Genomic DNA, 26,629 nt, shown 5'->3' on the forward strand with positions numbered 1-26,629 from the left:
ACCCCTGTTTACCTCAGTTTCCTCATCTGTAAAATGAGCTAGGGAAGGAAATGGCAAAGCACTCCAGTATCTCTGCAAAGAAAACCCCAAATGGGGTCACTAAGACTGGACAGGACTGAAACTATTGAATAACAACAACGGAGCTAATAGGTAGAAATTATAAAGAAACAAACTTTGACTTAAAAGAAGGAAAACTCCATTATTGAGAGGCCTCAAAGAAGGGTCTACGTGACCATTTCTGGAGATACCATAGAATATAGATTCTGTTCAGTTGTTAGTGGAATTAGGTGGCCCCCTGAGGCCCCTTCTATCTCTGTGATTCCATGGTGCTACTAAAACTTTTTTAAAAAAAAATTAAAAATTTAATTTAAAAAAGTTTAAAATTTAAAAAAAAATATATTCTTTTTAGAATAACAGATGTGCAACAGGAACATCTTTCCCTCCCCAATGAACAGTAATGCTAGTAGGAGTGCCTGGTGCCCCTCCTCCTCCACTTCACTCTTGGAAATTCTTAACCTGGAAGCCAATAACTTGGGTGTTTGAAAAACATGTTGATAACCATATTTATTATGATTGATTACTTTTGTAATTGTATTATTTCATTTATTTTAAACCAGTATTCAGAGATATCCATAAGCATCCTCAGCCTGCCAAAGGAGTTCGTGACAAACAAAAATGGTCAAACCTGATTCCGGTAGGAGGCCCAAGTAATTTTAATAACTCTTTCCAGATACTTGGGGGAATTGTGACCACCTAAAAACAATTGAGGAGAGAATGAGGTGCTATCACTACACTACCAGACCTGTGGGGAGTGTAGATATGAGCAGGAGAAGCATCTTTCCAAAAACAGGAGGTAGGAAAGGAGAGCTCAAAGCACCCAAGGACTTTGGAAAGTGACACCTAATGAGAAAATAATGACTGCTGCCTGCTGTTACTAAAGAGTCCCAGAAAGATTTAATAGCTAATGGCAACCACAGCCTGTGATTGAGCTCACTGTCGACCAACCTGAAGGACGTCATTATCTCCAGCCTCCATCACACAGAACAAGCTAGCACAGTAGCAAATCCCAATGGGAAACTGGATTTTCCATCATCATAGGGCTCCACAAGGATAGATGAACTACCACCTTCCTTCTAGATAGGGGAATCCTTATGCTTTCCATTAGGGAGGGGGAAAAAGGATGATGATTTTAAGGAGAAAGGGGCACCTCAAAAAGTCCATGAGACAAATTTCAGCCACTTCATGATTCTGCTCCAGTGGTGCTCAATTTTTTACAATCTATTTTGAAAATATTTTTGGTTTTTATGCCTTCATTTCTAAATATATCTTTCCTTCCCCTTGAATTACCCGGTGAGCTATCCCTCCCAACAATAATTTAAAAAGAAATCAAGAGGAAAATCAACCAATATATCACATGAAAAGAGTAGAGGCATTCAATTCAAATGAATTCTATCAACATGTATTAAGCATTAAAACACTTAAATAAAGCACATATATTGTATGGTGCTAGGTGATGGGAACAATACAAAGATAAATAAGACATGGTCCCTGGCCTCAAGAAGCTTAAAATCTGGTAGATAGAGTTAAAATACACACACACACACACACACACACACACACACACACACACACCCTGCACTGGAATGTGATATGCATTTTAGGGAGCTCTGTGCTACATAGATGTCAATGGTGCCAAATAGAAGGCAAGTCTTAGGTAGCATCATGAGAAACGCTGTTCAGAACAGAATTGCAGTCCCTCTGGATTCTGTCCTGTTCAGACCACATCTGGAGCACCAAGTTCACTTCTGGAAACCATATTGTAGGAAGGAAGTTGACAAACTGGAATGTGTCCCAAAGGAAGGTGATGGAGAAGAGATTCTGAACCATGCCCCTGAAGGAGAAATGGGTGAAACTAGGGATCTTTGGCATAGGGAAGAGAAAAATTAGAGGAGGCCAGGATCACTGACCTCCAGTATCTAGAGGGCTGGTAGTTGGAAAAGATGGTACATTTATTCTGCTTAGCTCCAGGACCAGTTCAATTCAGTAAACAAGTTACTGAGCACCTACTACATGCAAGGCAAGATGCAGCCCAGTGTAGCGGAAAAGGAGTCTGCCTCAGGGTCAGGAAGACCTTGCTTCAAGTATTACTTTTTTGCATCCTTCTCTGTGCGACTCTGGGTAAGTCATTTAACCTTCCAATGTCCCAGGACTCCCCCTAAGACTATCCGTTGCAGAATAGTGACTGAACTGCAATGGCAGAGGCAGTTTCCTCACTGAGAATTTCCTACAACAATGTACAGACATGCAAGACACCGTGTTAGGATCTGGGGATACATAGATGACAAATGATTCAGCACCTGCTATCAGAGTGCTTACAATCAAATGTAGGGGTACAGCATGCACACATATAATTATAACTTAAAGCAGAATGCGATGGTGTCAAAGGAAAGGAATAGACATGGTGCACAGCATTAATCTGAAGACAGATCACATTCAGCTGCGGAAACTGGGAAAAGCTTTACTTGGAGGTAGCACCAAAACTAGACCTAGAAGGGAAAGAGATTTGAGGGGAGATGAAGTGTACAAGCCACACATACCAACCTTTGTCAGCACAGTAAATGAGAGGAGTGGGAAGCCAGATTAGCAAAGAATGAGTTTGGCTAAAATCTAAAGAGTATGAAGGAGCTTTAAATAAATCTGGGAAAGGAAGTTGGAACCATATTATGGAAGGCCCCAAATTGGGAGGTACTGAAGGCTGAAAGCAAAAAGAATAATATGGATGATATGGTCTGATCTGTGCTTTAGGAAGATTATTTTGGCAGCTATGTGAGGATGGCAGAAGATGGAAAATAGATGAAAGATGGGGTTGATTGTTTAATTATTTCAGTCGTGTCCAACTCTCTATGACCATTTTTTTGGGTTTTCTTGGCAAAGATACTGGAGTTGTTCACCATTTCCTTCTCCAGCTCATTTTACAGATGAGGAAACCGAGGCAAACAGGGTTAAGTGATTTGCCAAGGCTCGCACAGCTAGTGTCTAAAGCTAAAGATTTGAAGTCCAGTCTTTCTGGCTCCAGGCCTGACACTCTCTCCATTGTGCTACCTAACTTTGGGGAAAGGGATGGGGGGAGGTGGTGTTAAGTGGCTAATAAAATAGCTCAGGCTGAAGGTGACAAAGTTACCATTAGAGACTGAAGTATGAATGGAGAGGACACAGGTGTGAGAGATGTTTTGGAGGTAGAATAAACAGGATTTGACACCTGATTTGATGTCAAAGGGCAAGAACCAACGATGACTGAGGTTACAAGACTGGATGACTGGGATAATGGTGATACCATCAACAGAAGTTGGGAAGTTGGGAAAGAGTATAGGTTTTGTTGGACGGTGAGAATTCTGCTTTGAACATGTTGCTTTTGAGGTGGAAATGCCCATAGGTTATTTGTAGATGTAGGACTAAGGAGGCAGATTTGGGTTGACTATGTAGATTTGGGAGTCATCTGTATAGATGTGATTACTATAACTATAGGACCAGATGATATCACCAATGAAGAAAGAGAAGAGGGAAAAGAGAAAGGACAGAGGATAGAGCCTGGTGGGGACACTCATTTAAAGGGCAAAAGTAAAATTATGAAGCAGCAAAAGAGACAAAAGCAATAGCCCTGCCATCCTCTGCCCTAGTTAGAGTACCATTTTCAGTTTTGAATGCTGAACTTTAGGATATTAATAAACTGAAGAATGTCCAACCCCAGGAGGGTAACTAAGATGGTGAAAGACCTTGAGTCCATGTCATATGAGGGCTGACTGAAGGAACTGAAGGATATATATACCTTCGAAAAGCGAGGATCCAGGGAGAACATGATAGCCATTATCAAAAATTTGAAATGCTGATATGTGGAAGAGGGAGGAGCCTTGTTCTGTTTGAAGGAATCAGGAGCAATTGATGGAAGCTACAAAAAGGTAAATCCTGGCTAAATGTCAGGAGAAGCTTCCTAAGAATTAGAGCTATCCAGAAGTGAAATTGAGCTGCCTCAAGACACAGAACATTTCCCTCCTTAGATTGGATGTCTTCAAGCAAAGGTTGCATGACCACTTGTGGGGTTTGGATTGGAGTACATGGCTGCTGAAGGCGCTTCCAAATCCAAAATCCTGTGGTAATGTGAGACTAGAAAGGAGCATTCCTATGGGTGGGGAGAGAACCAGGTGCTGCACCAAGGGTGGTAAGTGACGAAGAAACAGATTTCACAGCTGTCCACAAGAATGGAATGGGATGCTTTGGCAGGTAGCAGATTTCTCTAACCCTGAGCTTCCTTCCCACCACCAATTTCCAACTGTCTGGAAGAGAAAACTGAAAGTGATTTAAACACACACACACACACACACACACACACACACACACACACACAAGTAATCTCTCCTAACCAGGGCAGATATTTTAAAACCACAAAATGTATTTCCACTCAGTATTATTTTATTGATGTCTCTTCTCTCCTTCCAGTTCTAAAATAAGCACCATGTCTGATCATAGACCAATCCAAAGGCAACACATTGCAAAATGTCACCAGCCTGTGGAGACAAAGGTTAGGGGAGATTTCCTTTAAAACATGGCAGGATCTCCAAAATGGACTCAAACATTCAGAGGTGACTGATGGCTTTCCAGTCGTCCAATGGCCAAATCATGAAAGGTCTATGACAAAATGCTTTGGAAGACAGCAATTGAGTTAGAACATTAGGAATTTTCAAATGGCAAGTTTCTGACCGAGTTCCAGTTCTCCTCAATGGAAAACCAGAAGCTTCCTGTTATAAAATGTACGAACAGTTCATGCCTAATAATACACATCAAAGTTGGCAATTTATATACTTCGAATATAAATCCCTCTAAAAATAATACCAAGCTAGAGTATTTTTAGCCAGGTAAACATTTCTAGGGAATGGGTCAAATGTATACTTATTTTTGCTTCTTGCCTCAGAAAAGAAACAAGTCCAGACCTGTAATAACTGGGGAATAAAAGAGTGATCAGAAAGAACCATAAACCCTGCAGTGTAAAAGCCCATTTTCTCATGGCCCAGATAGTCATTTATTCCTGATAATGAACTCCAAAGTGGAGACTAAACTGGGTCCTCTTTATTATTATTTTTTAATACATAAAGACATACACTAGTGAACAAGGCATGGGAATAAGCCAAGTTCATGCCAATGTCGTTGCATCTCATTTGCCGTGTGACCTACAAATTTCCACACTTCTTACACCTGAAGACATCAGAAGGCAGCAGCTGCCCCCAGCCCCATCTTCCAGCAAAGGGATAGGGATTGCATGTTTGGCTCTAGGAAGGGTGCAAACTTTTCTCATTCAATTTACTGTTCCAAATTCAAAGTGGTATGACATAATGATAATAAGGAAACTGGTCTGGCTCCATTTGGTAGAAAGAGGGGAAAATGATTTAGTGGCAAGCTGTTTATAATTTCTAAAATTACCAAGCTGCTCAGAGTAGAACATCCAATGATAGAAGCAAGCACTCCCTCCCTTCCCTTTCCTATTTTTCCCCTTCTCTCCTGCCTATGTCTTAGATGGACAAATGAATAAGCTTGAAGCTACAGGAGCCTCTTACTGTTCCATGGTCTAAGGCAGAAGTTCTCAACCTTGTTTGTGTCCCAGACCCACACTGGCGGTCTGATAAAGCCAGACCCTTTTTCAGAAGAACATTTTTCAATAATTGAAAGGAATGCTAAATTTCAGTTAGAGTGAAGTGAAAATAAAGATGTAATTCATTTTTTTTCTGATCCAAGTTCACAGATGCCCTGAAATCTAGGGGTCTGAAGACCCCAGGGTAAGAGAAACTATTCTAAGGGAATTCTATATAATTCCCAGACTGTATTGCATTATTTTAACTCCATAGAGAGACAGCTGGCCCAGATCAGAAGATCTGGGTTCAAATCCTAGTTCTAACACCTCAGTTCAATTGAGGGCTCATTTGTCATGCCACTATGTCAGGTGCTGGGAATACAAAGAAAAAACAAACAAAACTAAGTAGTCCTTGACCTCAGGGGGCTTATATTCTACTGAGAATGGAGTAAATGGTTCCCATGAAAGTATATGCTACATAAACAAAGAAAAAAATACAGTGGGAGAGGGGCATTATAAAGGGGAGGAAATGAGGAGGGATAAGGAAAGGCTGCAGTAGAAGGTGATCCCTGTGCTGGGCTTTGAAGAAAGATAAGGATTCTATTAGCAGAAGTAGAAAGAGAGAGAGCATGCCAGCCTGGGTAAAGGCACTGAGTTGGGAGATGGACTGCCCCAGGGTAGACCAGATTGACTAGAATAGACAGTATAGGATGAGATATTTTAGAGTTGTATGATCCTGGGTCACTTCTAGGAGCTTTAGTTTCCTCATCTGTAAATGGTAATAATACTTATACTATCTACCTTACAGGCTTGTTATTCATAAACTTTAAAATGTTATACAAGTGTGAGTTGATTACTTATAGTTTATTCACCTGAGTGGTGTGAGGTCCTTGGAGCTGTCCCTATACTGACCTCTTCTCCCTGAGGGTCCTGTCCAGTTAGAGAGACTGGCTAATAACAAGTGGTTCACAAACTGGAAAGGCTGACAGCTTTGGGGTGTTTGGGGCCAACAAACTGCGGTAGAAACATGCGTCACTCCCAGGACTGAAAATAATCAAAGAGGAATGGGCATGAAATGGAGGCGTTCTGCTGAGCCAGATGAGAAGCTGAACAAGGATGCGAGAGGAACCCGTCCAGCTGTCAGACACATGGGAGGCTCTTGTCAGGGTGGTAAGAACGGGGTACCCTGGGTCGCAGCAGGAAGAGTAGGTTAGAGGGAAAAGAATCATTCCCAGATTGCAGCAGGATGTGGCAAAGCAAAGTGGGGCACCATAGCGAAGACAGGCCAACAGTGGGGAGGCTAAGAGAAAGACAGAGGCTGATGACAAGGATGAATGGAGCAGAAGAAGGACTTCTTGAAGCAAGGCAAAGAAGTGGTGATGACATTCTGAGAAGACAGGATATTCTATGTAGCTAAGGCAATGTGAAGTGTGTCAAAGCAAGCTCTGCTGACATTTCTAACCTTTCCCTCATTTGATTGAAATACCCTCCCTCTTCCTCTCCACTCAACCAAATCATAGCCCAAGACTTACTCATCCATCAGATCCAAGTTTAAGCCATTCCTAAACACACCAACCTACAGTTATTTCAACTGAACTGAATTGTACCTACTATCTAGATCTCATTCTCACACCATCTCTGGGCCCAATGGTACTGTTCTCTGCTTTCTTCAGATAAGCCTGAACACTTTTATGAGTGCAAGGGCCACATTTTATACTTCTTCATGACCTCCCCTCTGTGCCTAGAACAGTGTCATTTATACAGGACTTGTGGTAGAGCCTTCTGAGCTCATACTGATCTGATCAGTCACAGTGGGACAAACTGGACATTGACCCCAACATAGGGATGCCATTTTGATCCTCTTTAATTATATAGGACAACCCAAAAGGCTTAGGGCAGTATGGAAACAATGACTTCAAACTGCCCCAAGTCTTCTGGGACTCCCTGCATTGTGCTTATTAGTAAATATGAAGAATCATAGTACATTAGATTTGGGAAATATCTTAAAGATCATCTACTCCATGCCTCCCCTCCCCCAGTTTATAGATGAAGAAAGTGAGCCCCAAAGAGGTTAAGCGATCTGCTTACATTCACACAGTGAATTAACAAAAGTCAAAGACACAAGCCAAGTCTCCTAACTCCCATGTCTTTGCACTTCCAATTAACCCCCAAGGCAATAAGAAAATGATTTCGTTCAGAGATGTCCAAAATAGTCAAGATCCAAATATCCAGGAGTGGGAAATCAGGAGTGAGGCACTGAGGGAACTCTGCTAACCCTCGTTCCCATGCCATCTCTTACTCCCACATTGGAGGCTGTAGGGTTGGCACAGACTGAAGGTCGCCCAAGGTATAAAGGCACACATTTAGAAGGAAAGACAAAACACACTGGGGTTTCAGGCTGTTGTTTGCAAAATAGCTCAATGACAAGACCAGGGCTGTTTTCATGGGAATCAGAGGCAACGAGTCCTGAGTCATTCTTTGGGGTTTGTGTGGGTGATATAAATTTCCTGAGAAATCTCCATGTAACTTGCTATTATCTTACATTGACAAAAGCTTTAATTCATGACCAACTGTTGCTCTCTGTCTAGGAAGTGGCGAGACTGAATTTTCTCTCCTTTGACCATGGGGTGGAGGAAATCCAAAGTCACCATGTAAATGGGTACAATTTGATTATGTCTCTGTGCACGATGGTTGGTCAACTGATCGTGTTGGTGGGGAAATATTCAAACCAGTTTGACATGGTACGATATTGTGCCAGAACTTTGTCCTCATCAATGGAAAGAACTGTGTTAGAATTTACTGTTCAGGATGGTTCTATCGTGAAACTATAGGGAACTGTAGGCATGAGTCAAAGACAAGTTAGAACTTTGTAGGGGCTGCAGACATAAAGACCTCTAGGAGAGTGGAAGGAGACAAATGTGAGGTCACTGAAGGTGACTGAGAGGATGGTATAGGAGGTAGGAAGTCTGGGGGAGGACTATTTGATGACCAAATAAGGAATTTTTAATATCTGAGAAGCCTGGGTAAGGAGAAGACATCAGAGGAGCCCATAGCCATGAAGAAAAGAGAAAGGAAGGCATTGCCTTGCAGTACAGTATGAAGTCTGGTGCCAGGCATTGGAGGATGGGTGGGAGGGGAAGATTGTTGGGGAAACAGAGGGCTTAAGGGAAGAATTGCCATCCCAGAGTCATTGGCTCCAAAGCAGGTTCTAGAAGGATATAGATACCTGAAAGCCTTGCCAAACCAAATCCAAATCAGCTTGAAATAGTTTGCTACTCTTTGCCCTTTGACCTTGGGCAAATCATTTTAACCATTCTAGGCCTGTTTCCTTATCTACAAAGTTAGGGGGTTAGACTAAATGATATTTAAGGTCCTTTCGAGTTCTTTAAATCCTATGACCTTATGACATCATCCCTAGAAAAGGACTACAGCCAGTATCAATAAACATTTGAGCACCTACTATGTGTTGGGCATGGTGAAAAACCCAGCATGCGCCAGCAGAATGAGTGCTTTAGAACCAGGAGTCCTAGGTTGAAATACAGGTTTGCCAACTTACTTGTCGTGTGACCTTAAGCAAGACCCTTTGTCTCTCCAACCACCTTCCTCCTCATCTGTAATGATTTTTGTATTACCTTCTTCACAAGCTTTTTATGAGAAATGTATCTGTAAACCTCAAAACACTATAGAAATATGAGCCATTTTAGGAGAATGTCCTCATCAAAGATGGCATCCTAAGATCTTTGATAAATGTTTTAGATATGTAACAACAGCTAGCATTTACATAAGACTTTAAGGATTGCAAAATGCTTTTCATTTTATCCTCACAACAACCTTGGGAGGTAGGCACTATTATTATCCTCATTTTATAGATGAGGAAACTGAGGCAGACAGAGGCTAAATGACTTACTCATGGTCACACAGCCAGTAAGGCTGGATTTAAATTCAGGTCTTCCTGAGTCAAAGTTCAGCACTCTAACCACTGCACCATCTAGCTGCCATGTATATATGGGAAGATATTTTAGTCTCCCTAGGGAAACCGGTGAAACAAGTGGTAGTAATGATGTTGGAGGTACCTTTCATGGGCACAACGTCTAAGGGATGAGATGTATACTAAGCATTCAATTACCTTAAGGGTAATGCCAGAGATCAGTTATGGGGGTGGCATGTATGTTTGTGCCAATCAGTATGGGCCTTTTTCATTGGGAAGCTGCATCATACAGGGGGTAAGAGCACTGATTTGGAGTCAGAGCACATGAGTTCAAATCCCAGTTCTAACGTTTGGGATTGGACGAGATGGCCTTCCAACTTTAGACCTAGGATCCTACTTTAAAAAACAAACAACACCTTTACTACATGTATAGCCTTGGGTAAGTCACTGAACTCCTCTGGGCCCAAGTTTCCTCATTTGTAAAATAAAGAAGTTGGACTTTGCTTGGATTAAACTCTATGTGTATATATACATATACATACATATGTAGACATATACATACAGATATATATACACATATCTGTATATATACATATACAGCTCTAACGTACTATATATCTATATATTACATGTAATATAATATATAATATACCTGTTGTACATGTTTATCTATATAGACATGTAGATATATAATTATATACATTATATATAGAGGGAGGGAGGGAGAGAGAGAGAAAGAGAGACACAGAGAGATAGAGAGGGACAGAAAGAGAGACAGAGAGAGAGAGAGAGAGAGAGAGAGAGAGAGAGAGAGAGATCACCATTAAATTCCTCTTCAGCTCTAAATCTACATAATTCCACCCATCCCAGTGCTTGATCAAGGCAGAGTTGGGTTATGTGACTCCAGGGATAGGATTGAAGAGAAGAGGTTCAATTAGAAAGTAGAGAAAGGAAAGAAAGACTATTTTCCTGTGCATTACTGGCATGAAAGACCAGGATTAAATTCTAAAGCTGAAAATTTGTCATTTTACCCTTTGTTCGTCATTTCAACCTTCCTTTTAGATACCAGTAATAAAACCTCCGATTTAAAAAAAATAACAAAGAAGAGTCATCCATTGACTTCAAGGAGAAAGATGGAGAAGGGGGAGGATCTTGGGGCGCCTTCTGAGGTGAAAGCTGAGAGATGAGGAAACCAGGTTGGGGGAGAAAGGTAAAACTAATAAAGCATAGGAAGGAGCCAAGAAACCAGGCTCCAGGCCTTGCTTTTGAGGAGGGAAGGGAAGGGTTATTAATAAGCATTTACATATCTCCCAGTACCTGCCAGGCACTCTGATAAGTGCTTTTTTATTTTTTAAAGGCAATTGGGGTTAAGTGACTTGCCCAGGGTCACACAGCTAGTAAGTGCCAAGTGTTTGGTCTGAGGCTGGATTTGAACTCAGGTACTCCTGACTTCAGGGCTGGTGCTCTATCCATTGCGCCACCTAGCTGCCCCTTGATAAGTGCTTTTTACAAATATCGTCTCATTTAATACTCATAACAACTTCGTGAGGTAGATGTTATTATTATTCCCATTTTAGTTATAAATTTTACATTTATTCGATGAAGCAAACGGAGGTTAGGTGATGTGTCCAGGGTCACACAGTAAGTATTTGAGGTCAGATTTTAACTCAGGACCTCCTGACTCAATGCCCAGAGCTCTATCCACTGTGCTACTGAGCTGCCTCTTTTGGAAGAAAAGTGGGGGGTGCCAGATTTACAGTAGGTCTATGGCATGACAGGTGGTTTACTTAATGAATAAACTATTTTATTCTCTCATTCATTAAGAAGCATTTCTTAAATACCTACTATACTACTATGTTTCAAGTACTGTGAGCTGACAACACAAAAACAAAAGAAAGAAAACTTTGTACTCGAGGTGTTTACAATCAACTGAAGGAAAAGACGTAAGCTTAAAAATAAACTATATAGATCTTGTCTGGTTGTTGTTCAGTCATTTCAGTCGTGTCTGACTCTCCATGACCCCATTCGGGGTTTTCTTGGCAAAGATACTGGAGTGGCTTGTCATTGCCTTCTCCAGTTCATTTTACAGATGAGAAAACTGAGGCAAACAGGGTTAAGTGACTTGTACAGCATCACACATCTAGTAAGTATCTGAGGCCACATTTGAACTCAGTAAGATGAGTCTTCTTGACTCCAGGCCCTGCACACTTTGCACTATAGCGCCACCTAGCTGCCCCTAGGTAGGTCATATCATTACTAGCACCTAAAAGGAGGGTTGACATGATAAACAGTGTGTAAAATGACAAATTTCCAGGAGTCTTAGAATTTAATCCTGGTGTTCATGCCAATAATGCACAGGAAAATAGAAGCCTTACTCTTTCTTACCTTTACCCACTTTCTGATTGAACCTCTTCTCTTAAATCCAACTATGCCTGGATTAAACTATGTTTATATATACATATATATATACATATATACACATAAGTATACAGATTTATCTAACCTACAACATATCTATATAACATATAATATACCATATCTACATAACTATATCGAATATAATATATAGATACATAATACATGATATTGTATGTCCATATAAATAGATACATTATATATAGTTACATATCTACTATATATCTACTATATATCTATAGAAATATACATGTAATATACAGAGAGATACACCTATCTATCAATACTATATATCTCTATTATATATCTATTTAGATAATATATACTATATTATATATCCTATATATGTATGTATAGCTATATATTATATCCATATAAAACACATTTTAGATATATTTTACATCAATACACTTTGTATTTCTGGGGGGAATCAGACTAGGCTTCTTGAGCATAAGGTGGCACCTGAGTTGAGTCATGAAGAAAGCCAGAGATCTCCATGAGGTTGGGGTTAAAGGAGAAGACATTCTAGGTGTAGGGGACAGCTTGTGCAAAGGTGTGGATTCAGGAGGCAAATAGCAAAATTTCAGTACATGCTTAATTTCAATTCCTGATCAAAATGTCAGAAAGATGGAAAGAGTGGCAATTTCCCCCCTTCACATTGACCAATAGTATCCCATTAAGACAATGTGGTTATTTAGAATCCTTTTGCCAGTCAACCCTTTTTCTTGGCAGTGCCATCTGATTGCTAGTCTCCCCTTCACCCAAGTGCCCAAACACACACACACACACACACACACACACACACACACACGCACACACACACATGCTCATGGGTGAGTACTTTTCTATGAAAGTGAATTTACTTTAAATTGGCAAGAAGGCTAGCCTTGTTGTAATGTAAGGTTCATCCAGTCTGTTTTTGTGTCTTTTAGGGTTTGAAGGGCAGCACTTTTCTTCCCTAGATTTGTTAGTCTGTTTTTGAAGCTGGCTCTTCAAAGAACACAAGCCAACTGGATTAGTGACAGCTGGATCTGAGCCTACAAAAGAAGTCAGTATGCCGCAGAAACCATCTATTTTGAGCATTGAACTTTGACCCTGATCTCTCCCTAACAAGAATTTCTCTCCCAGATTTGAGCCCCCACTTACCTGATGAAAAGACCCCACTCCTTCCTCCTTTTGCAGTACAAATGGACACGTTCTTGACATTTGTCCTTCTAGGGTGAGGTTGTTGGAAAAGCATGGTATATAGAGCCAAGATACCTGGATTTGATGCCCAGCTGTGCCATGTAATAGTTGTATGACCCTGGGTGAGTTGCTTAGTTTCTCTGGTCCATGGTGTCCTTATCCATGACGGTCTCTATCAGTTAAATCTATGATCTTATGAAATATGGGCCTATAATATTAATGTGGCCAGTGATGAGGATGTACCCTCATAGGATAACCCTTAGAAACAGAGTGTTTTTCAAGTGGGCCTCTACTTGGTGGGTAGTTATTCAATGGTGCCAAGAGCTAAACAAACATTTGGTTAAAGCCCCTCTCTGGAAGCTAGGTGTTGCAGTGGGTAGAGTGCCAACCCAGAGTCAGGAAGACCTGAGTTCAAATGTGTCCTCAGACACTTACTAGTTGTGTAACAGCAGAAAAATCACTTAACTCTGTTTGCCTCAGTTTCTTTATCTATAAAATAAGCTGGAGAAGGAAATGGCAAATCACTTCATCATCTTTGCCAAGAAAACCCCAAATGGGGTCACAAAGAGTCAGACATGACTGAAAAGCAACTGAAAAAAGTCCTTTTCTAAATGTATGCAGAAAATAACACCAACCTCATCTTATTTCAAAATTCTGATCTCTGATCTCCTCAAATGTGGACACCCTCCCTTGGTACAGATTACAGCTCATCTATAACCTCTTCCTCACTTTAGCTTCTGTCCATCTTATTCTACAACATCTCCACAGAAGAGCTACCCAACCCGTCAAAGGCTTTCCTTTCGTTCTTTTCCTATTTCTTGGATGCAAGGGCAGAACTCAAGCTTTTCACTGACATATGATCCTCATTCTTACTCCCAAACAGGTCCACCTCCTTATACAAGTCTTTGATAATGAGAGAACATACGTGTCTTTGATACTGTCTTTTTATACCACTTCTCAAGTATACCTTCTCATTATTAATATGTTGTAGCTGATTTATAACTACCATATGTCTTTGCATTGCCCTTCGGCTATCACATCTTATAAAACAAGAGACAGAGAGGTTTAATTATTTATTCAAGGTGGGAGAGTAATTCAGTGAGGACTAGTTATGAAACCAGGTGTCTTGACATCTACACTTGGGACCTAATGACTTCCATCAGAGACTTAATTTTTATGATTACTTACAGATATTTCATATATGAGAGTCGTGGGCATGTTTGGTTATCCATATTTGGGGTCCAGAACTCTGAGTTCATCAGTGTGGGGGAACTCCAAGTATCAAATCTAGATTAGCAACCCATCTGTAACTTACAGGTTTAGATCACTGTCTGAGACACTAAGAGATTAAGTGACTTGCTCATTGTCACACTATAAATGTGTGTCAGAAGTAGGACTTAAATCCAGGCCATCCCATGACCTTTAAGGCTAACTCTCTATCCATTACGCCAGGCTGCCTGTCATGTTCATCTACATAATATGAATACAATGACGGCTCAAGAAACCTCTGATCAGGCTCATAATTAACCAATAATGTAAGAAATAATATGTGAACTATTAACATTCTAACACGTTGGCAGATAACCACACTGCACATCCTCCTTAAAGGATTGAGAAACTGAAGAAAGGGAATAACACAACAGCAGAAAAATGCACTAATCAAATCCATAATTAACTTTGACGATGAAGTAAGAGTTCTAATCAAAACACAATGGTACCAAGTTGCAACAGGTTGTGTTCTTGAAGCTTTCTTCCCAATGGCCTCCTCAGTTTTATTTTAAACATCTGAAACACCCGCAGAGGATTTCAATCACCTCTAATTACTTTCTTAAGAAATGAGCCTAATTTAAATACCAACCAGCTCCTAAAAATGGAAAATACTAAATATATCCTTTTTGCTGTTGCTTCTTTCCAAAAAAAGGGGGAGGGGTTAACAGTTCTCTTCAAATAGCCTTTGGCGGGTTTCTTCTCTTGTGGTCTTCTGGACAGAGGTTTCTGGGCTAATTCAAAACCCGTCTCCAAAACAATTCTTCGCACATGGTCACAATTTATGCTGTAGGTGAAGGGAGCCAATACTATAAATATTCATTCTTGGGGAAAGGCCCAGGTGTCACAAGATAGCAGAAAAGGAGTCCAATAGGGATCTCCCAGAACTCTCCCAGAGATCTTAGTCTCTTCCACCATGGGGCTTAAAACACATTAATACAATTAACAGAGAGACTCAATTTTCTGTATAGCTGTTTGGTGGTGGATCCAGTGACTATGAGACAAATTGAAGGCATCTGAATTTCTGATGGAGGGGCATGTTAGAGGACCCTAATGAGAAGCTACAGAGAAACTAGAAACTAGAGAAAGACTGTATTTAAAGTTATCTGCTAACCTTAGAGTGCATGATAGATGTCAGCTCTTGCTGAAGTTATTTATTTATTCCTTCCCTTGTACCCAGCATATTAATCTGGACTGAAAGCTCAATATGAGTCAACAGTATCCTATGGTAGCCAAAAACCTGAATTGGGGCTGCATTGAAAGGGATAACTTCCAGGATTGGGAAGTGATTGTTTCAGTGTGCTAGCCATCATCAGACATCATTCGGGGTACTGTTCTGGGCACCATAGCTTAAGAAGGGCATTAGTAACCTGGAAAATGTTGAGAACAGGGGTAACCTGTATGGCAAAGGACCTTGAATATGTAACATATGAGAATCAGTTGAAGGAACTGGGGATAATTATGCTGGAAAAGAGAAGAGTCAAGGGGGGAACAAAATATTGATCTTTAATTGTGTGAAGGGCTGCCATGTGGAAGAATGATCAGATTTGTTCAATTTAGCTTCAGGGAATAGAACCACAAGGCATGGATTGAAGTCACAAAGAGACAAGGCCGGCTTGATGTCAGGACAAGCTTACTCAAAATTAGAGTTCTCTCAAAGGGGAATGGGCTTCCTTAATTGGTGATGGCTTCCCTCCCTCCTTGGAGGTCTTCAACTAGCGACTGAATAACTACCAGTAGTATGTTTTAGTGGGAATTCCCTTCAGTTGAACCAGGGACCTGCTGAGGTCCTAGCCACCTCTCAAACTCTGTGATTCTGCATTCTTTGATTTGGAGAGCCCCTTCCTGCTCATCAGATAAAGAATTATGGCATATGCAAGATATGTCTAGAACATGGAGAGCAATGCAAACTCCACTAGTCATTCAGGACATGAATATGCCATGGTGAATATACATTTCTAAGGTTGCTTTCTTTCAAATATGCATTGACAATTGCATCTAGTATCAGTGGCTGACCCATTCATGCATTCCTATAGACACAGGGTTGAAATGGCCAAAGTTTGTGATGGCCAGAAGATGAAGGTCCTAGTGCTACCCAGCTTGAACACTATGTGGACAGCTTGTTTTTTTTCTGTGCTTTCCTCTCTATTTCTATAGACTAGGAAAGACAATAACCCACTTGATTGAGGTAATATTGCTCTATTCAACTTTGGTCTTGCTATTACTTCTTAATGTACAACTTCTGCCCCAGTCAAACCATTCTGCCTTCCTCCTTCTCCTTCTTTCTCTTCCTCAATTTCCTAGCTATTAAACATCAGTCCTCCTTACTATATAACTCCTATCCATCTTGACATCACAATGGTTTTGGTTCCTTCTTTAATAAATTGGAGAAGAGAAAAAAAATATTGTCCCACAAACATCACTGGTTTCCAGCTTTGCTCTTTGCCTAGTCACATCCTAGCTATCTTTCAAAGTCCAGTTTAAGCTTTACATTCTCCACTGAAGCCATCCCAGGCTACTCCCATTCTCACTAAGTTCTACTAGTTATTCAGTTTGAATCTAGGATAAGGAACTGCCTATGAGAAGGTTCAGGATCCAGCACCTGCTCCACTGGGAATAGCTCCAAAGAAGTCCAAACTTTCACAGGAAGATGAGTAACTAGAGGACAAAAGGTGATCAGTCCTGGTATTTCCTGCTGCCACAGTGAAATGTTCTAGTAAGACTTTATCCAGGTGACTTCTACATGTACGAAATGGAAAAATCCAAAACATTTCTCTCATGACTAGAACATAAGGTCTTAGATGGGGTTGAACAAAACACATAGAAAAAAAGTGATGGCAAGTGAAGTTCAGATAAGATTGGTGGTTTTGATAATTAGGGAAACAGAGCCATGGAGTAAGAAGCGCTTGATTGCTGCCAATAGCCCTAAGGAGGGCACCAACCACTCAATTTAATTAAACAGATACTTACTAAGTAACTACAAGGTGAAAGGCACTATGCTAAGCACTGGAAGAAAGGAAGGAAAGGAGGGAACAAGCATTTATTAATAATCTATTATATTTACAAATCTTATATCATTTGATCCTCACCACAACCCTGGCAGATACGGGCTAGTACTATTTTACAATTGAGGAAACTGAGGCAGACTGAGATAAAGGCTGGAGATAAAGACAAAAAATCCCCAACAATTCATCTGCAGACAGCAAGGAGTTTACATAACACTTATACACATAAGTAAATTCAAGATAATGTGAAGGAGGCCAGGAACCTCTCAAGTGATAAGGGAAAATGGCGCCTGAGTTGAACCTTAAGAGAACATACGGATTTTAAAAGCTAGAGATGAAGAAGCAGTGTATTCCAAGCTAGGTGAGAACATGTCACAAGGTTTCCCCCCACCCCAAAATGAACTCTGATTATCTCATAAATTGTATGTCCCTGAGGATTTCTCCCACTCTGAGGCTGCCAGTAGAGAGCAGGCAAAAGCAGGGAGATCAGAAACATTTGGACTGACTTCAATGAATGAATAGCTCTTATTAAGTTCTTACCAAGTGCCAATCACAGTGCTAAGTATTTGGGACACAAAGAGATACTCCCTGCCCTCAAGGAATTTAGATTCTAAAAGGTTTCTCTTATACAGTAGAGTTAATTATGTCAGAAGGAAAAGATGCAAGCTAGGTAGGTGAAGCCTCTCTGGGGTGGAGAACCCTAGCTTTGGGGACTCTATTTACCTGGGTGACTTTTACCATGTAGCTGTATTCTCTCATGCTGTGTATGAAAGAATATTTTGCGTATCCCTGGGAAAATCTTGTGCACTGGGGTATGCTGAGTTCATAAGCACAAAGTGCAAAATAAAGTTAGCAGCAATGACTTTGTTTTAGAAGATCAGTAGTAACTAAGTCTTTGAGGACATCTTCTGAGTCCTTCCCTGTTTTCTGGGGCATACCTGGCACCTTGGCACTGAGCTGCTATAGGACCCTGACAATTGAAGGATTTTTATATATGGTGAAGGAGCACCCAACAAAGATTAGCACCTCAGATCTAATCCAGAATTCATTTTTCCCCTTAGGGTTTTTCAGTCAGGAGTTTACATACATTGATTACAGGGAAAAGGAAAAAAAATACAACTTTCTTGGTATGAATAATTTCAAACCTCATTTTTTTCTCCTCATTTTTCCTAATCTCTCTGTAGTCCTTGAACACTCAATTCAAATCGTACCTTCTGCAAGATGCCTTTCCCATTCTTCCCTGTTGCTAGAATCTCCCTTTCAAAGGGAGATTCTATATATGTATCTATATCTATATCTATATCTATATCTATATCTATATCTATATCTATCCTATATATCTCTAGTGATTTATACACTGTTTTTCCTATTAGAATATAAACTTCTTGAGGGCAGGGACTGCTTCTTGCCTTTCTTTGTATCCTAAATGTTTAGCACAGTGCCTGATAATTAATAAATTCTTGTTGGACTCAGTGACTGACATTCTCTTGAATATAGAAGGGTGTCATAAGTCACTATTCTGGCTGATCCCAATGTCTTCCCACTCATGCCACCCAATTCCCAAGGACAACTAGAGCAAAAGGCTGCAAATAAAGCAAAAAACACAAGTTCATCCAAATCCATAAAATGAGCAAACCATTTCCCATTTCAAAGACCATGCCGATGGATCTTGTGCTTTATGATGTGAAAAGAATGTTGAAAAAGAAATCACAATTCACAACACTGGAGAAAATCATAGTCTTGTTCCATACTATTACTTAAATTCTCAGATTCAAATAACTATTAACATGTATGGCATACTAAGCAATATGGTGCTTACCACTTTCAAGCCTAATCTGGTTACAGAACAGTAATGTGCCTTCTGAAGAACATGTTTCCAATAGTCTGCTTACAAAAAGCACATAAGGAAAGCATGTTCACCAGAAAGGCTACAGAGGTATAGAGGTCTTCACTGTCACCCCAGAATTATGGGGTACAGTGTGATGAACTCATTTGCTGTTGCTATAATGCTCTGAACTCCAACCTACCCTCTTTGGCTTTCCACTTCTTGGTATCTGGGACTCAGATACTTTTAGCATTACAAAGATGACAGATAGGTTGTGGAGGTAGCCCAAAGCAGGGTAGGGAAATGCACAGGGGATTGCCTCCAGATGCTTCCATCCATTCCAGGTTTATGGCAAGCAGTGTATGTAAACTGATAAAGTACCAGTAACAAGGTTAGTGTACCTCTGTAAGTCGGGTTCTATGCGGTGCCTCATAGAGGGTCATGAAAATGGTGGGTGGAGCTACCAAGAGCACAAGTGGTATATAGCCCCCAAGTTTTCTGTTCTTTAATGCTTATATACAGCAAGTCAGTGAGTCAACAAACATTTATTAAGCACCTACTACATGCCAGGCACTGTGCTAAGCTCTGTGGATACAAAGAGAGGCAAAAAAAAAACAAAAACGAAAACAAAAAAACCCCAGTCCTTGCTCTCAAGAATCTTACAGTCAAAAGGACAACTCTATGCAAATAAGATATAGACAGGATAAATTGGAGATAATCAACAGAAGGAAGACACTAGTATGAAGGAAGATCAAGAGAGGCTTCTTGTAGGAAGTGGGATATTAGCTGTACTTTAAAGGAAGTCAGGGAGTCTTGGAGAGAGTGATGAGGAGGAAGAGAATCCCAGGAATGGGAGAAAGCCAGTGAAATGCCTGAAGCCAAGAGGTAGTCTGAGGAACAGTAAAGAGGCTAGCGTCATCGGATTGCAGAGTCTGAAGAGTGTAGACACAAGTCTCAGGAAAAGAGGGGTTGCTAAATGAAGAGCTATCTCCCAGATTCTAGGCAATGAGGTGGCATAGTGGATAGAGCACTAGACTTGGAGTCAGGAAGACCTAACTTCAAATCTGGTCTGAAACACTTGCAAGTTTTGTGACCCTGAGTGAGTCACTTAACCACTCTGCCTCAGTTTCCTCACCTGTAAAATTGAAGTAACAATAGTACTTACCTCATAGGGTTGTTGTGAGGATCAAATGAGCTATGTAAAATGCTTTGCAAACCTTAAAGTGTTCTATAATGTCAGCTATTATTATCCTCACTCAGTATAGAGCTGCAAATCTGGCTTCTAGATGATATCACTGCCCTATCTCTGGTAAAGACACACTTCCCTCTACCTTCCTCCATGTACTTTCATTTAACTTTAGAAATGGTCATAGTCTTATAGAGCCTGTCATTCCATATGCTTTCAAGCAGGTGGTGCAAAGGATAGGGTAACAATTGCAGGAACTGGAAGAAAAGTAGCCCAGCAGGAATGGCCTGTCTGTGCTCCATGGACAGCCTTCCACAGCAGTCGTTCTGCTTTTGTCTGAGCCCAGGGTTGTATCACCATCCATCTCCTGTAGGCAATGTCAAAAAAATGTTCTCCTTTCCTTGGACAGTGGGAGTTGGCCTTTAAGACTCACCTCCCCACCTTTTCAACATATAAGGCATCGCTGGTCATCAGTAGGAAAACTGCAGTTGATGGGGCGGGGCCCTTGATGGAGGGAGGGAAACCTCTTGCTCAGCTACTACCAGGAGCTTAAGGCTGAGCTATTGGTAGGATTCTCATAGGAAGCAAGACATCTCAGCACTGTTGTTAAGGTCTACAGAAGGGAGCTCACATACATGAGCACATTTCAGTATTTGAGGGCATTTTTGCACAGGCAAGAGAGGTTGTTGACTGAAATCTTTAATGAAGGCTTAAGTGAAGAGCTTAAATACTGGCTGGTAGAGCACCCACTTCCAGATAACCTACTAAGGTTAATGAAACAGAGGAAGGGGGAGTACAGGCAGAGGAGGAGAATAGTGTAGCAGGAGAACGCAAAGACCATTTAGCAAAGAATCAGCTGGGAGAATTCAGTATTCCCAGAGTTGCTATGCCACAGGCTCTGGGGGAATAACAGTTACATTCATCTGTTCTGCCTGACCCAAAAGGTCTCTTCTGTCAGGCAGCCAGAAAGAGAAGCCTATACCCCACCCTGTCACTGAAAAAGCAAGGGAGCAGGCCAATAGAACCAACTGGCAGCCATGATTTTTTTTCCTTAGGAGAGGTTAGGGGGGCTAGCCATCACAGATCTATGTAGGAGATGTGATCTCTTTCTTTTAGATCAGTTTTCTATGACCTGCCACTGAGGAGGAGGTCCCAGACTTCAGGCATGATACCACTAAGAAAGCTACCCCATACTACCAACCCATCAGTGTGAAGAGGGAGGTGCCAGCCAGCTAAGGCAGATTGTCTGATCTCCTCAGATGGTGTGCCATGGATCCTCACTGCTGCCTGCCTGCATACTCTAGGTCCGGCATCACACCAACCATACTGTCAGCTCTGAACATTCTCCCTCAGAAACCATGATTCAACAACCAGAAGGAATGCTTTTTCCACTCTCCCATAATGCTTGCCTGAATCTCACATCAATGCCCAGAGCAATCCCATCTAGGTGCAAATAGATGTGTCTCAAACGATTCTGCAACTAGAGATTAAACCAATGCCAGAACTGACAAATAGAAACTTACCCTTGTCATCTTAGACAAACTGGTCATGTGCTATGCCAGTGGCTAACTTAGCATTTTATCTTTGTTGCTGGACACACATTTTTTTTTCCTGAAAATACCAGTGGTATGTCTTTCTAAGAGTCGGGAGAAAGAGATACCCTTAATATGTCCTCCACCAACATAACCACCCAATATGCCAGAGCACCTCCATCACATATCTACCTAGTAACCTACCCTCAGTCACACCAATCTCTATACCCCAAGGACTCCTCTGGCCACACCCACCACCACCATGTCCCTTACAAATCTCCAAACCTCATGCCCCCATCATAAAGATTTCCATCCCCTCCCACATGCTACTCTAATTTTCTCCAATTCATTCCTGCTCCCCACTCCCTCAATATCCCCAACCCCCCCCCACCAGCCTTCTCTCTCACCTGGGTGTCAAATCCGTTTTCCACAGAGCTGCTCTTCCTCAGGGGGAGCCCATCCCCCGCAGGCTCATGGAGCCCCTGAGATTTCAGGGGTATCTGGCTCGAATAAATGGGCTTGGTCACCTCCACCTTGCTCCCAAACTTGAGGTAGCAAGGTTGGGGGCCGGCCCTGGCCACTGGCACATGGAGGATCGGTGCGGCACTGTGCACAGGTTTCGGCAGTCCCGATTTCATTTTGGAGGCGACCAGGATGGCTGGCATCTTCTTCTGCTTTCCTAACACGTTTCTGTCAGCTGCAGCAGCAGCAGCAGCAGCAGCAGCAGCAGCAGCAGTAGCCGGGTAAAGGGAAAGACGAGAAGGCAGGAAGGCAGCCTTTACTTCGCCCAAGAAGCTCCAACCAGTTTATTAAAATAATAACCGATAATAATAATGATCAGCTAGGAGCAGGCACACCTTCTGCAATCCCAGATCTCTTCTGTTAGCTTGCCAACCTTGATCTTGCTGGTCCCGGGTAGCTATGGTCTGATCTTCTCCACTTCTTAGATGTACTGAGGCTGTTTTAACTGCTCTTCCCTTCCACTGGCTGCTTCCTATAATTTTCTTTCCTGGAAACCCAGACTTTTGCTTCCATTATCTTATCACTGCATCTCCAAAGTGAGACAGTCCTTTGGAAGAAAGATCTGCAGGAAAAGGAGGGAGGGAGAAAGGGAGGGAAGGAGAGAGAGAGAGAGAGAGAGAGAGAGAGAGATGCCAGCGAGAACGAGCAAGCAGGATTTCCAGCCTAAGATGTTTTTCTTCGGCCTTAGCCAAGAAGCAGATGTAGCTCCCAGCACAATAGTGACTGATGCCCTTGGACACGAGCCTTAGAGAAGCAAGCTTCTTAGACTTATTATCTTTATATCTGCCGGTGCTGATGAGGCCGGGAAGGAAATCGAGAGAAATCACAGAAGGCGGAATGGTCGGTGCATGACATGAGCTCACAAATGCCACCACTTCCCTTCCCCCTCAAAATCAAAATCCCGGGGGAAACCACCTTCCCAGCACTTCCCAGGCCTGGGCGTACGTATATGCGCTCTGTATGGAGTTAAAGGACAGAAATGAGCGCAGGAAGAGCAATCAGCGGTAATCCAGCCGGTGAGAGCGAGAGAGAGCAGCGCCCACTTGTTTCCCTGCATGGGCAGCGGAGCAGGTCTGAGGCCAGAGCTGCCCGGAGCGCGCGCGGTAGCGGCGGTAGCAGCACCGGCACCAGCACCAGCAGCAGCCGCAGCCCGAGCCTGAGCCTCAGCAGCCGCAGCAGCAGCAGCGCTACCAAAGAAGGCTGCGGAGATTAGTCAGAGCGCGAGAAGCTTGCAAACTGACAGCCTCTCGGCAGGGTCCCCGCTGATTGGTCGTCCGCGATCCAATAAGAAGCCCAAGAGCTGCCTGCAAAAGGGGCGGGGCCTCAACTCCAGCAGCAGCCAGACTTGGGGATGCGGGGGGCTCTCCAGGGCAAAGCTGGACTGGAATCACGCTGCTGCTGTTGCTGCTGCTCCTGCAGAGCTCGCTTCCCCGCTAAGGAGTGTGAGGGGGCACTGCCCTGGAAGAACCCCGGGGCGGAGTCCCTGCAGCGCCCCTGAAACCCGGCGGAAAGTGTCCAAACGCCTCTTCAAACACGTACCTTGGCAGCGGCCGAGCGGCCAGGAGGATGTTTATTATTTCCCGCCTGCACCCCAACCCCCCCTCCACTGGTCACTTTTATAGTTTGAATTTACCCGGAATAAGATCTCTGGCATTGCTCAGCTACTATCTGATTTAAGGATCTGCTCCAGTGAGCCACACTCCCCCCACATCCCCACCCCCTTCCCCACCTTTTTTTTTTTCTTTTTTTAAATTTAAGGAAATAACCGTTTCTTCTCTACCCATTCAGAAAGACGCTGGCGTAACTCCTTTGGAGGGAGGGTGCCTCCCTAAATCTACTCCTCCCCGGCTTTCAAAGGCTACACATTTCACTTCAACCATTTGAAGTATTTACGGGCAAATACAATACCCAGGAAAAGCAGCCGCCCTAAACTAACTCCTTCTTACAACCTACCACAGACTCTGTAATTAGAGCGGGCCGGAGAGTATTCATGACATTGGCCGGCTCCAGAAAAACAATACTTCGTTTGACTGGGGGAACCCGTCCCTGCCCTTTGCTTCAAACGCATTGGCTGGCCCCAGGTTTTCTTGCTGCATTAATGGGAAGGGGAGGAGGGGGTGCAGTGAGGAGTTGGAAGAGATGGTAAATAGGGAGCTGGAAGGACTATAGGATACTAGACTTAGGGCTGAAAGAGGATATTAGAAGCCTTCTAATCCAGTTGTTTTCAAAATTTTTGGATCCCATCCATAAAAAATTGCTGACACACCCCCAGAGTATGTGTAGTTATTTATAAATTATATGCATGTAGCATCCTAGTAATGATGTACATTGTACAACACACTCAAAAGCAGACATTTAAAAAGGATGAGATAAAGATGAAAACACTGATCCCAGAGTCAACAGGTAGCTTCTGGAATTGATTGAGGAGAGATGTGACTTGGTTTAGCAGGCTGTGTGGAGGATGGATCTGTGCAGGGAGAGACTTGTATCAGGGAAACTATTTAAGAATCTATTTTAATAGTCTGAAACAGGCGACAAAGGTCTTGAGGTAGGGTGGTAGCTGTATGAATGAAGAGAAATATGAGAGATATTACGGAGGTAGAAATGGTAATTTGGCAATGAATTGATTACGTGGGGACAAGGACGACTGAAGAGTTCAGGATGAGGCCAAGTTTGAGAAACTAAGGGACAGGAAGAAGGATGTTGTCCTCAATAGAAGCAGATATGTTTAGAAGAGGGGTTTGAGAGGAAGATAATGAGTGCTGTTTTAGACTTGTTGAATTTAAAATGTCTAGGGGACATACAGTTCAAAACGTTCAATATGTAAGTTTATAATGTGGGATTGAAACTCAAGAGAGATACTGGGACTGGATCTGGGAAGCTGTCTGCATAGAGATGATAATTAAAGTCAAAGGAGTTGATGAAGTCACCATGTAAAGAGGGTTTACAGAGAGAAGAGAAAAGGGTCCCAGACAGAACCTTGGAACAAACTCACATTTAGGGAACATATCAATGATGATCCACCCAGAGAGTGAGAAGGAGTTGGTCAGACAGGTAACAGGAGAACCTGGAAAGCAATATCAGAACAACATAGAGAGGGGAAAAGTATCCAGGAGGAGATAGCACCAAATGTTGCAGAAGAAGGGTGAAATAGGAAGACTTAAAAAAGCCCATCAGACTGAATAATTAAGAAATTATTGGTAACTTTGAAAAGAGTAGTTTCAGTTTATATGTTACCTACTATATACCAGGCATTGGGCTAAGTGCTTTACAAACATTATCTCATTTTTTCCCTCTCAACATCCTGTGAGGTAGGTGCTATTATTCCCCATTTTACAGGTGAGGAAACTGAGGCAAACAGAGATGAAGTGACTTGCTGAAGGTCACACAGGTAGTAAGTGTCCAAGTTCAGATTTTAACTCAGGACAAGGATAAATAAATTAGGAATATGGGAGACTGGAAAGATGGTGGTACCCTCCATGGAAATGAAATAGGGAAATTCAGAAGAAGCCTTTGAGGGGAAAGAATGTTATTGCAAATAATTGGGCTTGGTCATCCTGTGCCTCTGACTCCCATAAAAAATGAAAAGTGGGGGTGGAGTGAGGAGGGTATGCTTTATTCTCTATGTGGTGCTCTCCACAGAGGTTAAGTGATTTGTGTAAGCTGGCATAGGTGGTAAAAAGAAAGGCTGGGATTTTAATCCTGGTCTTTTTCTCTTTCCTCTAAACCACCCTATTCTTAGCAGTGTGGCTTAGAGAGCAGGCTTCAGTCATAAGAAACCCATTAAGTCCTGATTCTGCCGTATGTTGGTTGGGTGATGGCGGGCAAGGCTCTTAACCTTCCAGACCTCCTAGCCACTCTCTCAGACTATAAGTTTTAGAGCAAGTGCAGATGTGCATTGATGGAGAATTTCTTCACTGGGAATTCCTTCTATCAATTAAATCACAGGCCTAAACCAATTGCATATTACTATTTTCACAAGTGTTAAAGCAACTCTTGTAGTGATAAAGGAAGTCCTCTGATCAGAGACCATCAGTTAGCTGCTTCATTCTCTTCAATCCTCAACACAAACCTTTTAGTGATTACATGAATATAAATTGAACTTCAAAACTGATCTACAAGTGACCAAACCTACCAATTCATCA

General features: G+C 42.1%; 1 protein-coding gene across 4 annotated transcripts in view; it reads right to left on the reverse strand.

The window, feature by feature from the left end:
* Positions 1-23,516, reverse strand: part of NAV2 (neuron navigator 2) — a 457,081-nt gene extending 433,565 nt beyond the window's left edge. For all 4 annotated transcript variants that reach the window (XM_027852625.1, XM_027852624.1, XM_027852627.1 and 1 more), the window contains exon 1: positions 22,370-23,516. In XM_027852625.1, coding sequence (XP_027708426.1) covers positions 22,370-22,627 — 258 coding nt within the window. In that variant the 5' untranslated portion in view covers positions 22,628-23,516. The remainder of the gene's footprint in view (positions 1-22,369) is intronic.
* Between the last annotated feature and the right edge of the window lie 3,113 nt (positions 23,517-26,629).

Source organism: Vombatus ursinus, unplaced genomic scaffold, assembly GCF_900497805.2.
Source record: "Vombatus ursinus unplaced genomic scaffold, bare-nosed wombat genome assembly UNPS02009770.1, whole genome shotgun sequence".
Classification (NCBI taxonomy): Eukaryota; Metazoa; Chordata; class Mammalia; order Diprotodontia; family Vombatidae; genus Vombatus; species Vombatus ursinus.